Genomic DNA, 15,989 nt, shown 5'->3' with positions numbered 1-15,989 from the left:
AACTACCATTTACGTGTTTACCCCACTAATCCCCTCCACTGCTCTAACATCCTTGTTAGAAATGAGTTCTGTGAGGTTACTCCTTAATATTCAATGTACTCCTGGAGAATCAAGAAGCAATGATTGTAGTTCAACAGATCCTCTCTCCGATGGAGACCCAACCCTTTAATCTTTTTTTTCAAAATCTACATAACACGGACCCACCTTTTCATCACTAGATGATGCAGGTACTAGCTCAAGGATCTCCTTTATTCCCAGGTATAACTCCATCATGCTAACTGGGCGGCATAAGAGCCACCCAGGTGCTCAACAACATAGCGACCACATCCTAACTACCTCTTCTTGTAATCTTAGTCCCACAACATATTGATTTAGTTTAATCTATTAAAGTTGTTGTTTGAGAATTTGTCCAATGATCTAAGTATTCAAACATAGGCACATGAGGTTCCAATTATTTTCCAGGTGGTTTCAAGCACATGCAAGAGAATAATCAATTTGGATAAGAAAAACACTCCAACTATGAGAGTTAGACAGGCCAATGTTACAAGTTAATAAAAGTTTCTGGTACAATTTACAATGTTCATGGTGAATGTTACAGCAACATAGATTAAAACTATCTACTACATTACTTTCTATAGTCTTAAGTAATTTTCATTGGTTAATATAGCATACACCCGGTGAGATTTTTGAAGTTTATCATGTGGTATAAAACCAAGACTAAGAAGCTACAAGTAGATTCATGTTTTTATCTTAAAAAAACTATTTTAAGTAACCCTTTGTAAGGTATTGATACTGATTTCAAGATTATTTTCCGTTAATGGGGTTAACGATACAAGTTCATTCCAATAATGAAGTAAGAAAAGAAAAGTGTTATTGTTTCGACATACCTATTTATGGAGACAAATGACAGAGCGGAAGGATGGTTTAGCAGCAACTCTGACAAACTCCACAATAGGCCTCGCAAAAATCAATAAGTTAGTGAACTTTGCTTAGGTTTAATGGAGGGTGGTGGTATTAATTCCTTGATGGGATTCAACCCACCTGAACTTAAATTTAGGTAAGGGATAACTAATCTTACCTGATGTTAAAAAGATGCATGCCGATTCAAAATTGACAACTCAGTTCAATAGATCTACATCTCAAAAATCTTCATCAGCTCACAAATTCAGCAATATTAGATGAAACTGCGTTGAACATTGATTGATGATGAATATAAACGACCATTCTCAGTTTCACGATATTGAGCTACTGAAGGTGTAGGAGTTTTTGAATCCAAGACCTCGACATCTTTGTATATACTCGAAGAAATCTCAAAGAGAGGAAAACATTTCCAATTTATTTTTTTTTCAATTTCCACTTTCCTCTTTTCATTTGTATCTTTGTCGTTTCCTTTAGTTCTTTTGTTTTATTCCTTTTAGGGTTTTTAGTTTCTTATTTGTTCTCCGTATTGGGCTTAATGGGCTAACTTACAATGTATAGTACTTATTTTATTATAATAATATTCTACCCAATGGGTCTTTAATTTTTTTTAAAATATTCAAACAAGGTTATCTTATTTTATGAAGTTCTCAATTTGTTCATTTTTTTCTTCTTTTTATATCAAGATGACGTGAAAATTGTTTTAGACATCTTATTCATTTTTTTTGCAATAAATAAATAAAAATAAAAATGGTTTCATTAGTAAAAAGAAAGTGGTGGCTAATTTGTAAAAATTGTAAAAAGATTTTTCTCACATTTCTTTGACGTTTCTTTAGAAAGATTCAACCAATTTTATTTCTAAAAGATCATATAAAGTGTTGCTTCCTAATTGGACACGCAAGTGTACGTGGTCGCACAAGTAATATAGTGGCTCAAAAAGAGCAGGATTATCGAACCCAAAGGACTTGTCGATTAACTATTTTACAAAAGTATACTACTCTAATTTTGTTGTAAAACTTAAGAACAAAAGAACAATATAAAGAGGAAGAGAAGAAGACTATAAGACAAGAGAAACAATATAAGATCACTTTATTTCTTTCAAGTGTCATCAACATTATTCTCAACACCACTATTTATAGGATTACATTGGGGAATACGAAAGGGTGTCATAAACATTACATTAAACCTTGAGAATTACTACCCATTAAGGAGGAAATAAACCTAGGAGTTATGGTCATCCAATTAACTATATTATCAACAACATTACTACCAATAAAGGATGAAATTAACCTAGGAGTTATGGTCATCCATTTGACCACATTATCAACAACATTACTACTCATAAAGGAGGGAAATTAACAAAGGAGTTATGGTCATCCATTTAACCACCAAAATAATTTACAACATTCCCCCTTGGATGACCATTGATAGATAATATGCCTCGTTAAAACCTTACTAAGAAAAAACCCTGTGGAAAAAAAATCTTAGTGAAGGACAAAAGAGTACACATATCTTGTAATACGCTTTGTTTGCTGCCTCGTTAAAAACCTTGCCAGGAAAACCCATTGTGATAAAACCTAGGTCAAGGGAAAAAGAGTTACTCCTCCTGTTGCGAACATCATTTAATTTCTTGGAGACGACACATTCCAATCTTGAATACCAACTTTTCAAATGTTGAGGTTGGTAATGCTTTAGTGAAAAGATCCGCTAAATTATCAACTGAGCGAATTTGTTGAACTTTTATTTCACCTTTCTTCTCAAGATCATGAGTGAAAACGAATTTTGGTGAAATGTGTTTTGTTCTATCTCCTTTAATATATCCTCCATTCAGCTGAGTTATACATGCAACATTGTCTTCATACAATGTAGTTGGAATATATTTTTCCACAGAAAAACCACACATTTCTTGAAAATGTTGAGTCATTGATCTCAACCAAACACATTCCCGACTTGCTTCATGGATGGCTATTATTTCTGCATGATTTGAAGAAGTAGAAGCTAATGTTTGCTTTATTGAACGCCAAGATATAGCTGTGCCTCCATATGTAAATAAATAGCCTGTCTGAGATTGAGCTTTATGTGGATCAAACAAATATCCAGCATCTGCATAACCAATCATTTATGACTTCGATTTATTAGAATAAAATAATCCCATATCAATGGTTCCCTGAAGATATCTTAATATATGTTTGACTCCATTTCAATGTCTCTTTGTTGGGGCTGAGCTGAATCTTGCCAATAAACATACTGCAAAACAGATATCTGGTCGAGTATTATTAGCAAGATACATAAGCGCCCCAATGGCACTAAGATATGGAGTTTCATTGCCAAGAAGCTCTTCATCATTTTCTTGCGGTCGAAATGGATCTTTATGTATGTCAAGAGATCTCACAACCGTCGGGGTACTCAATGGATGTGATTTATCCATCTAAATCGCTTTAAAACCTTTTCTGTGTATATGGACAAAAATTCCATTTTTCAAATGCTCAATCTGTAGGCAAAGACAAAATTTTGTCTTACCAAGATCTTTCATTTCAAATTATTTCGTTAAACACTCAACAACTTTTGAAAGCTCTTTAGGAGTACCAATGATATTTAAAGCATCAACATACATAGCTATTATAACAAAATCAGATCCAGACCTTTTTATAAAAACACAACGACAAATAGGGTCATTTTTGTACCCTTCCTTTAGCAAAAATTGGCTAAGACGATTGTACCACATTCGCCCTGATTGTTTCAATCCATATAAGAATTTCTGAAGCCTTATCGAACAATTTTCTTGCAAATTTTTATATGCTTCAGACACATTGTACTCTTCAGGAACTTTCATGAAAATATTGTGGTCTAATGAGCCATACAAATAGGCTGTGACAACATCCATTAGACGCATTTCAAGCTTTTCATGAACTGCTAGATTTATTAGATACCTGAAAGTAATTGCATCTACCACAGGAGAATATGTCTCCACATAATCAATGTCAGGCCTTTGCGAAAAACCTTGTGCCACAAGTCGTGCTTTATATCTTATGACTTAACCTTTTTCATTTTGTTTTCGCACAAAAAATCCATTTGTACCCCCATTGGCTTGACACCTTCAGGTGTTCGGACTATTGGTCCAAAAACTTCACGTTTTTCAAGTGAAGTCAATTCCGCTTGAATTGCGTCTTTCCATTTTGTCTAATCATTTCTCTGTCTGCATTCATTGACATATTTTGGTTCAACATCCTCACCTTGTTGCATTATTTCAACAGCAACATTATAAGCAAAAATATTGTCTACCACAATATTATTTCGATTCCACCCTTTTCTCGTCGAGACATAACTTATTGAGATTTCTTCATTCTCATTATTTTCAGTTATTTGGACCTTCTTTGTGGTCTTATCATTTGTTATATCTGGGAGCTCTTCTTGAGCAATTTCCTCCATGGTTTGATCTTCATGAGCATTTGTTCCTTTTCTTTTTCGAGGATTTTTATCCTTTGAACCAATTGGCCTACTACGTTTTAAACGTGTTTTTGACTCATTTGCTTTAACAATTTGTCCTACCGGGACATCAACTCGAACTGGAGCATTTGTTGCTGGAATATAAGATTTAGTAACCCTTGGAAGGTTAGTAAATGCATCTGGCAGTTGATTTGCAATATTTTGCAAATAAATTATCTTTTTAACCTCTTGCTCAAATTGATTTGTTCGAGGATCCAATTGATATAGAGATAATGAATTCCAATCTATCTCTTTTTCCAACTACTTATGTTCTCCCCTTAATGTTGGGTATACTGATTCATCAAAATGACAATCAGCAAACCTTGTCGTAAATATATCTCCTGTCATAGGTTCCAAATATTTGATGATAGAAGGAGATTCATATCCAACATACACTCCCTACCTTCTTTGAGGACCCATCTTTGTGCGTAGTGGTGGAGAAATTGGAACGTATACTCCGCACCCAAAAATTTTAAAATGGGAAATATTTGGCTCATGACCAAAACCCAACTGTAATAGAGAGAATTCATGATAACTAGTTGGCCTTATGCGCACCAATGTTGCTGCATGCAAAATAGCATGCCCCCATATTGAAACAGGTAAGTTTGTCCTCATTAACAATGGTCTAGCTATCAATTGGAGGCGCTTAATCAAAGATTCTGCTAGACCATTTTGAGTGTGAACATGAGCAATTAGATGTTCAATTGTTATCCCAGTGGACAAACAATAATCATTAAAGGCTTGCGATGTAAACTCACCAGCATTATCAAGACGAATTGTCTTTATTGCATAATCTGGAAATTGTGCTCTTAATCTTATTATTTGAGCCAACAACCTCGCAAAAGCCATATTTTGAGTTGATAATAAGAACACATGTGACCATCTTGTAGATGCATCTATCAAGACCATATAATATTTAAATGGCCCACACGAAGGGTGAATTGGCCCACATATATCCCCCTGTATACGTTCCAGAAATGCAGGGGATTCAATCCCAACCTTAGTTGTTGATGGTTTAATAACCAATTTTCCTTGAGAACAAGCAACACAAGAGAATTTGTTTGATTGAAGAATTTTTTAATTCTTCAAAGTATGCCCATGTGAATTCTCAATAATTATGCGCATCATATTATAACCGGGATGGCCCAACCGGTCATGCCAAATGATAAAATCATTAGGATTAGTAAACCCTTTGTTTACTATGGTATGTGATTCAACCATACTAATACTTGTAAGGTACAATCCAGAAGAAAATGCGGGTAATTTTTCATGCACATATTTTTGCCCCAATTTTACTATAGTAATATAAAGGTATTCAACCTTTCCTTCATTGGCAGTCTCAACATGGTAGCCATTTTGGCGAATAACCTTGAAACTTAATAAGTTTCTTTGAAACTTAATAAGTTTCTTTGAGACTTACTACAGTACAACACATTTATAATATTTAATATCGTTCCCCCAGGTAGTAGTAAGGCCGCTCTTCCAGAGCCCTCAAATAATTTTGCAGTACCAGATATTGTATTAACATAAGCCTTTTTCATAATCAAATTAGAGAAATATTTCCTTTCTCTTAAAATAGTGTGAGTTGTAGCACTATCAAGAAGACACATATGTCCATTACTCATTTTGAACCAATTGAATATTGAGGAATTTTATTTATCTTCATAAAATAGAAGTACATCATAAGAAATATGAAAAATCAACAACTATGCAAGAAAATAAAATTACTTTTTTTTCTGAATATAAAAACAACATAAGGAAAAGCATAACAATTAAAAGAACATAAATAAAACAACATAATTATTTTCCCCAATCAAATGATCAAACATTAGTTTTGATCTCCAAATAAGTCTTCAACTTCCAAATGAGTAATATCATCAAAGTCATCAGAATCATCATCTTTTAAAGCCAAATTTGCTTCAATACTGTCATCATATTTTTGTGAAGGCCCAGCCTCGGCATCATTTTTATAAGTCAAGTGTGACTCCACCCGAGCATTAGAAGAAGATGCACCATTTTTATTTCCTTTTCTTTTCAAGGAATCTTGATAAAGCCTAACAAAATGCTCAGTTGCTCGGCATTCATTCTTCCAATGCCCTTTCATGCCACAATGATGACAATTGCCTCTTGAAGGATTGCTTTGAGAACCCATATTGTTCTCCTTTTTGTGGCGACCACCACCACGACGATTATTATATCGTCCTCTGCCATTGCCACATCCACACACATTATTTTGGCCCTGATTTTTATTTTGTCTTCTTTCAGACTGGCCATGTGCTTCAACCTCATTTGCTTCCGGTAACGGAGCAGTTCCCGTAGGACGGGCGTCGTGGTTTTTCAAATAAAGAGTATTATGTTGCTCAGCCACAAGAAGGCATGAGATCAACTCAGAATATTTGTTGAATCCCCTTTCACGGTATTGCTGTTGTAATACCAAATTTGAGGCATGAAAAGTTGTGAGAGTCTTTTCCAACATGTCCTCATCTTTTATATCTTCCCCACATAATTTCAATTGGGAAGTAATTTTGTATACAACAGAATTATATTCACATATAGTTTTAAAATCTTCTAACCGCAAGTGAATCCATTCATAACGAGCCCTTGGCAATACCGTTGCCTTAAGGTGGTCATACATTTCCTTCAAACCAGTCCACAATTCAAGTGGATCTTTCACCGTAACGTATTCAACCTTCAATCCTTCATCTAGATGATGAGGAAGGAAAATCATTTCCTTTGCTTTGTCCTGACTCGACGTTATATTACCATTGGTAATAGTGGCACCAAGACCTTTAGCGTCAAGGTGAATTTCAGCATCGAGTACCCATTACAAGTAATTATTTCCAGAAATGTCAAGTGCCACGAACTCAAGCTTTGATAAATTCGACATGATAAAACTATCATAGAAAATAATTAAATTAGAGTAAAATAGACAATGAGTAAATAATTAAGTAGCAAAAATTTTTTTTCATCAAAGTAAAATTAGCATACAATCTAAATTAATATTATGCCTCACAAATAACAAAATATAACTTTTAGTAAAATTGTTAGATAAAGTCTTTTCATTAAAAATTAATTAATAGTATAGATAATTCACTTTTTCCATTGAGAACAGAAAACACATGAATTTGTAGTCCATTCATTTTTTTTCACAAAACAATGACCTTCATCTTCTCTTCGCAAAATCGATAAATGGTTAGCCTTTTTTTTTATTCAATTATAAATAACATGTAAAGTATAAAAAGTATAGCTACAATTTAATAATTTTAACATTAGATTATAAATGGATACCTCACAAGAAATGTTGTTCAACCTTGAGACTTCGTGCTGATAACGTGTTGTAAAACTTAAGAACAAAAGAACAATATAAAGAGGAAGAGAAGAAGACTATAAGATAAGAGAAACAATATAAGATCGCTTTCTTTCTTTCAAGTGTCATCAACATTATTCTCAACACCACTATTTATAGGATTACATTGAGGAATACCAAAGGGTGTCATAAACATTACATTAAACCTTGAGAATTACTACCCATTAAGGAGGAAATAAACCTAGGAGTTATGGTAATCCAATTAACTATATTATCAACAACATTACTACCAATAAAGGATGAAATTAACCTAGGAGTTATGGTCATCCATTTGACCACATTATCAACAACATTACTACTCATAAAGGAGGGAAATTAACCAAGGAGTTATGGTCATCCATTTAACGAACAAAATGATTTACAACAAATTTATTATTCAAGCATGTAAAAAGAGTTTAATTTATATTTGATTATTAAGAATGCAAAAATAAAATAATAAAGTTACTTACAATATAATTGAAGCAACTTCAGGGATATATCATGCTTAAGGTATCATGTATCACATCCCATGCATGAACTAACTATGGTTATCAAATTATGGATTTACATGGTTGATTTTATGATCATGATCACACGACCTCTAATCGCCTACTCCAATTGATTGTCTAACTACATCATTGAGCGGGAATATACAGAACTCAATTATCGAGCATTTATATTTTATCATATTTTGTAACCAAGCTCGGTGATTGTTCAGGTGTCAATCTTGAACATGAAGTGATATGCAAGAGAGATCGAGCTCTTTGTATTCTTTGGTCTATCTGCCTCAACATCTCTCGAGTTCAAGAATAGATAATATATTTATCTCTATGATGAACACGCATGAAATACTAAAACAAGAATAAGAAAGTAATTTAAGCAATAACTAACATTAATTCGAAACAATCAATGTTCAACAATTAATCGTTGCTACAACCTGAGAACAAGGTTCCTTTGCTACCAATCTCTAAGAAAAGTAGAAAAAGAAAAGAGCCCTAAACAGTATTGATAAATTTGTATATGATTCTCTTGCCCATGAAAAATAAGTTTTTCTCCCACAAAATATCCCTAGGGTTCTATTTATAGAGTTTAGGAAAAAAATAATTCTACTTTTAATCAAATTAGGAATCCTAAATCAACTAAAATTGGCAAGGAAAGTTGGGATTGGCCTGGGGCGGTGTGCCACTATAGCGCCATGACTGATGGGGCAATGCACCATCAGTGCACCTGAACTTGGCTTTAATAGTTTAGGCCCTGGCACGATGCGCCAAAGCTGCTCCAGGTGTGTTTTCTCCTTCGCGCTCATTTCCTTTCGCTCATATCGCCTCCTTTTTAGCTCATATTCCTTTAGAAACCCCTGCATATGCTAATCATTTAGGTTAGTGCACATTCACTGCAATACTCAATCAAAACACAACAATTATCATCAAAAATGTCCTCGAAATAAAAGGCACGTGCGAGTAATTCGTAGTAAATGGTCATATAAATACGCCCAAGATCAAAGATTATATAAATTGTTTAAGTTTAAGTACTTGTTTTAATTAAACTGTCGTAGATTTAAATCCTTTCAAAATGATTTTTTTAAAGATCGGCAAAAGGTCAAATATACCATTGTACAATTAAAACTATTTTAAATACATCCTTCGTTATACTTTGAGTAAAAATATACCCTTTCCGTTATACATTGGTTTCAAATATACCTCTCTTATTATACTTTGATACAAATTTATCCTTAATCTTAACAAGGATGTGTATAACCACCAAATAATTTATTCCCAATTTTGAATACTAAATTATTTTACAAATCTATCCATTTGACTTGACTCATTTTATTTTCTTTTCATGTCCTTCTTCTCTCCGGACCCAAATCTAATTTTTGATAATATCACCGAAAAATAAATTTTGTCGGAATCCTTGCGCCATTTTCCCTTTTCGGAAACAAGCTACCTATCTTAGGAACACAATCGATTGATTTAAACAAAAAAAATTTAAAGTGTATTGAAGGGGGGGGGGGGATGCATCCAAAATTATATACTAGTAGTATCGAATAACAATATGAAAAAGGATCAAGATAAAATGATAAAAATTGTTCTTTATCTTTGAGTTAAGAGTCAAAGTAATCCTCGTCTTTTCACATGGAGCAGTAATAGTCCTCCATGTTTCAAAAATTGAAGCACGTTTTGAAATTCTCTCAATCATCTGTCTAATTTATAACGATGACATTTGTGCCCATGTGAGAAAGCCTCATATGTTATATACCATATCACTGATTCCACCATTTCTAAGTAGATTTATCCATCCCTAATTTCATAACTTTGATATTGTAGAAAAACAAAATAAAAATAAAGAGATTGGTAATTGGGTAAGTAAGACTCATTCAGTTGTATCTTGTTGTTTTTAAGAATCTTTTCCTTTCCTTTCTGTTGTTTGTTCATCTCCCTTAAATAGAAGTCTTCGGAAAAAGTAAGATCATTTCTTTTTATGAATGCAAAGTTTAAACTATATTTTGCTATTGTTTTTCATTCATTATTTTTGGTGTAATTTTTGTGGAAATATAATTCTGTTTTTGGTTCAATTCTAGTGTTGTTTTGGTGCAACTTCGGAGTTTGTTTTGGTATGTTCTGGTACAATTTTGGTGTTGTTTCGGTGCCTTTCTACTGTTATTTTGGCGCAGTTTCTGTGTAGCGAATCAGGTGCTGCTGTTTTGGCATATTCTGATACTGCTTCGTGGCTTTTCTGGTGCAAATTTAGTCCTTTTTCATGCAATTTTGGTACTTCTTTGTTATTGTTTTGGTGCAATTCTAGTGTCGTTTTAGTGTGAATCTAGTGTGCAACTTTTTTTGTCAAATTCCCATGTTGTTTTGGTGCACAAAAAACACCATTAAAAATTAGACGGATGTTTGAGAGAACACCAAAAGTGCACCAATTGTTAAAACATGAAGGACTATAAGTGGTCCATGTTAAAAGACAAGAATTACTCTGACTCTTAACTCAAAAATAAAAGACAATTTAGATCCTTTTCTCAAAAGATCAATTACAAATTCATAAATTTGTTAATCACAAATGGATTTGTAGTTACTTGTTTCTGAAATGGAGCAATAATTTCAATGAACTCCATTTTTCCTACGAAATCATCAAAAATTAGATTTGGATGTTTTAAGAAAAAAGATGAAAGGAATAGAAAACCGGTCATTTCAGGTTAAACTGGTTGGGTTAAATCTGGATTTAAAATTGAAGATGAATCATTTGATTTTGAGCTTAAAATTGTCCTTCCGTTAAAATTGAGAGCAAATTTGAGCCAAAGTATAATGAGAAAGGTATAGTTGAACCCAAAGTATAACAGAAGGGATTTATTTAGACCAAAAGTATAACAACAAATATATTTAAACTATTTCTAATAGTACACGGGTAAATTTTACCCTTTTCCATTTTAACATTAGTAATATATAAAAATTTCTAGAAATTAACCCTTAAACTATGATAGCCATAAATTTGTTATGAAATTCGTTGGTAATCCATTTACGGAATTTAAAATGTGTTTAAAACTTTTTAAAATTCAGTAGAACGCTTACCGTTTTTTCTGGTTTTAAAATACAAGGTTTCTTTAACACTTTTTTTTAATCTGTTTTTTTATTTTGCTAAAATTGAGTGGTGACTCTTTTATTTTATTTTTTATATGTATTTCCAAGTTATGAAGTTTTGATCAAGTTCAAATTTATCATGACGAAATGGAATCTCTGATGGAGATTCATTCAAGTTCTAACTAAAAGGATTTTTTCTAACTTTTGTGGCTAATTCTTATTTGTTGTATCTATTGTTATTTTGTTAAATTTTCATTTATTATATAACCTTCATTGCATTCATAGTATATTTCGCTAAAGTTCATCGATTTTATATCTTTAGATGATGGTTTAGCAATTCTACAGTCTTTTTTTATACAGAACCATTTTTTTTGGAATATGTGATAATTTATTGGTTCATTACACATTCAATATTTATCATAGTTTCAACCCAAGATGTCCGCTTGGGCCCCGATCTTTCAAAAGTTATTCTTAGATACCTAAGGTAGAGCTAAAACCAAATCTCTCTTTAGGATCATTAGCTAAGATGATTACCCAATACCCAACTCATATTTGGCCCATTAGAAGATCATTTTGTCTCTATTTAGCCCATAACCAATAAAAAAAACAATTGAAATTTATGTGTTAAATTTAAGGAAGTCCATCTTTTGTCTATTTGACCCATGACCAATAGAAAGAAAAGCCTAATTTAGGTTTAAAAACTACACAACGAAAAAAAAAAACCCAAAGGTTGGTGGTTCCCAACTTATGACTTTTAGCTTTTCCTTATAAGCAACTTAAAAAAAACAATCCTAAAACCGATGAACTCTAGTACCTCAATTCAATCATTGACTCTAATATTTACTTATCATTTTCAAGAAGATAAACTATATTGTTGTTATATGCCTCTTGTGCACATCATAACCATCCCAGGAACTATTATTACTCTATAAGAACTTAAAGACACGATCCTAAAAACAAGTTCTAGGTTGCTTTCTTCTTCATTCCACATTTGTTAAAGATTCAGTTAAGCGATCAACATATACCTTGTCATTTCTTTATATATACCATCCACTCAGGAAAAAGTCCAGTAAATTTTCTTCTTGTCAAAATCATGCAAAATACTAAATTAAGAGGGAAAAATTTAACTTAATTTCGATAGACATATAGAAATGATGCTTAATTTAATACAAAACAAATGATGATGCTTAATTTAAACCATACATACTTAAAAATCAAGAGTTACTTATTTTGATTTTAATCATCATAAATGAAAAGAAAAAAACAAAGAAATTAATAGTATTTTGACACATATTGCTACATACAAAACACATTGAAATATCATAGTATATTTTTTTATCAAGCACTAGTCAGTATCTATGTGTTCTTCGAATGCTTCTTCATCCTCCTTAGTTTCACAGTTTTATTCTTGTTTTTATTATGCTATTAACATAACAATTATTAATGGGTTTATCTATTTAAATTACATCCCCATTTGGATAAGGTAAGAGTATATTTTTATCAATGGAACTATTATATCTATCTTGTGAACTTAAGCTTCTTTAATATGGCATTGATCATTCAGTTCTGGAGTTGTCGTCACTTCCTCGTCAATAATTCAACAATATTTTGAGGTTTGATCTTAAATACAACCGCCCAGTTATCCGTGTCCTTTTTCTTTATCGGATAAGTCACATAACACACTTCAATTTCTTGCATTGCAAGAATAAAAGGTGTGTGTGTATATATATATGTCACGCCCCGAGCCTACACTGTAGGCGTGACTGGCACTCGAGAAACATTTCTAGCCTCAAGCGAACCCTTGTCCTTGCTTAACTACTCAGCGGAAGACTTTACTCAACATTAGAACAACTCAAAAGACAACTTTATAACTCAAACTTAGAATGTATATATGAAAAAATTCACTAGAAATAAAGTCAACTCAAGTCTTAACATAAGAAATAACAATGTAAAGACAGCTGAACTATTAACTATCTATGAAGCCTCTAAAACAATAGGGATATCAGGACAAGATCCCCGATCATCCTAACAACTAAAATACTAAAACCAATGACAAAAAAAGATTCCTCCAGATAGCAAGAAGGCTCACCATCTGACTCTAAGCTCAAAATGATCAACGAGGCACTGGATGCTGATCCTGGTTACTTGTGTCTGTATCATAAAACAATGTAGACCAAATGACGTCAGAACATTGAATGTACGATTTTGCGAGGGAAATACTAAAACATGACGTAAGCTTGAAAGGAATCTGAAAAGAGCACTTACCTTTGCTTAACTCAACTCGTGAATAACTCAACTCAAATGCAAAGTAAAACGATAATAAAGGTGCATTTTATACAAAGCATTTAGACATTAAACAACAACTCAATTTGTTAAAGAAAAGCAAGAACAACTCAATTTACTCATATAATAAATTAATATAATTACTATGGGAGTTTCTCTAACCGACAACTACCACTATGAGACTAAGTGATGATACAACGTCTTGCCCACCCTGCCAGAACTGTCCTATACTTTACCGTCATATAGGACACCTTAACTAAGTGGATCCAGTAGTCTATGCTAAAAAGACTAAGGCATCATCTAAAAATTATGATCCTTTCTACCACTGATGGCTACATGGTTTATGGAGGCTTGAGTTATTATGGACTCACGTCCCTATATCGGTGCTCAATACTACTCCCAATTTATACTCTACTCATATGTTTTTTTTTTAAAAATCTTTCTTTGGTTTTAGATAATTACTCAAAACTTAGCCTAAAAGCTCTCTTGGAAATCGGTGTTTCCTTTCTTGCTCAAATGTGAAAACATTTTAACTCTTGGGAATACTTAGTTCCCGTATAATCTTTGAAGAAATGAACTCTACTCTTACTCTATACTCAACTCAAAACATAAGTCTTAAAACAAAGTTAAAACGCTTGTGAAAGACTTTTGGAAAACTCTACGAACTTCTTTTGACTTAAATCTTAACTTCTTGGCTTGACTCTTAACTTTCCATGAATTAAATAATGGATTCTAGGTTCATGATCTCATATTTATGGATGATTTCATGAATTTAAACGTACCTCAGAGTATATAAATAGACTAGAAAACAGGAAGGACTGGCATCCCTGGCGCGGGGCGCCAGCCCTGAAATTTCAGAGAATTACTTGGGGCGCTCTGGTTGGCGTGGCACCCCAGAGGTTAAACTTTAGAGCCCCTGTTGGGGTGGTGCCCCAGGTGCATTCCAACTTTTCTTCTTTGTTTTTCATCTCTAAACCCTCTAATTTCACTTGGTTCTTTCCCTAAACACTTAGAAACAACTAAATTATAAATATGTGTAAGATTCTACTCGAAAACACACCTAAAAGCATGAATGAAACTCAATAAACTTCAACAGCAAGAACCCACAAGAGTTGAAACGAATTATCATCAAGAACTCATAAATTTCTTTCAAAACCATACAACTTTGGTGAATTGAATCATGATTGATGCGTGGGTGAACTAACCCAACGCTACATGATCTCACATACCTCATAGGGATCACCCCTTAACGATATCCACTATCTTAGCTTTGAGAATTTGACGATTCTTGCTTCTTCTCCTCTTTCCACCTCTTTTTTTCTCTTCTCTATAACCCTAACTAAATTTTCAAATGCGTAAACTGACCAAGTTCAATTTAGACCCCTAACTAATTACCAAAAATGAATTAAAATAATTGGGTAAGGAAAAGACTAAACTACCCTTCCAAAATCCGATTTGACTTTCCTTAACTAGAAAGCCCAACTTCAAAGGGACATATCTCACTCGAAATTGAATAAACTCGGAGGCGTTGGAAAGATAATTCCAAGATATTTCTTAAGGTATCTGGAACCACACCTAACTCTTCGTAAGATAGGAGTTATGGTCATTTGAAGTTGACCAAAAATCCAAATTTAAATAACTTAACCATTTTCCAGACTTTTCATTCTTTCCAAAAACGACTCTTTCTAATTCTAGCTCCTTCTAATTTTTTCAAATATCGAGGTGTTACAATATCTCCCCAATGGGAACATTCGTCCTAGAATGATATTACTCTTAGGAGGCTAAGGGTGTGACATCTAACATTCATCTCAAACACCAAACAAGCAAATCTAACACATCAAGCATATAAATTAAAGAGTACGAAGAAGAGAATTAGTACATTGGTCTGGAATTTCTCCGGGCTTAAAGAGATGTGAATATCTTTTCTTCATATCTTCCTCAGCTTCCCAAGTAGCTTCCTCAACAAATTGGTTCCTCCAAAGAACTTTGACTGATGCTACCTCTTTTGTTCTCAACTTGCAAACTTGGCGATCTAGAACCTGTACAGGAATATCCTCATAGGATAACCTATCTTTGATACCAATATCTTCATTTGGTATGATTAATGAAGGATCGCCCATGCACTTTTTCAACATGGAGACGTGAAAGACCGGATGAACCGCTGCTAACTCTTGTGGTAGCTCCAACTCATAAGCCACATTTCCAATCGTCTTGGATATTCTGTAAGGACCAATATACAGGGGCCTAAGTTTCCCCTTAGTACCAAATCTCATAACACCCTTCATGGGTGAAACTTTCAAGTAGACTCAATCATTTACTTCAAACCCTAACTCCCTTCTCCTAACATCAGCGTAAGATTTCTGATGACTTTGCAT

At 33.3% G+C, this 15,989-nt stretch overlaps 1 protein-coding gene across 1 annotated transcript; it reads right to left on the bottom strand.

Moving 5' to 3' along the window:
- Window positions 1–6,232: 6,232 nt before the first annotated feature.
- Window positions 6,233–7,132, bottom strand: LOC125816617 (uncharacterized). The gene has a single exon (XM_049496236.1). The coding sequence runs from the start codon at window positions 7,130–7,132 to the stop codon at window positions 6,233–6,235; it is 900 nt and encodes a 299-aa protein (XP_049352193.1).
- Between the last annotated feature and the right edge of the window lie 8,857 nt (window positions 7,133–15,989).

This window comes from Solanum verrucosum, unplaced genomic scaffold (genome assembly GCF_900185275.1).
Source record: "Solanum verrucosum unplaced genomic scaffold, falcon-dt-bn FXZP01000397.1, whole genome shotgun sequence".
Classification (NCBI taxonomy): domain Eukaryota; kingdom Viridiplantae; phylum Streptophyta; class Magnoliopsida; order Solanales; family Solanaceae; genus Solanum; species Solanum verrucosum.
The sequence above is the reverse complement of the archived record's forward strand: the minus strand, read 5'-3'. Positions and strand labels throughout refer to the sequence as shown.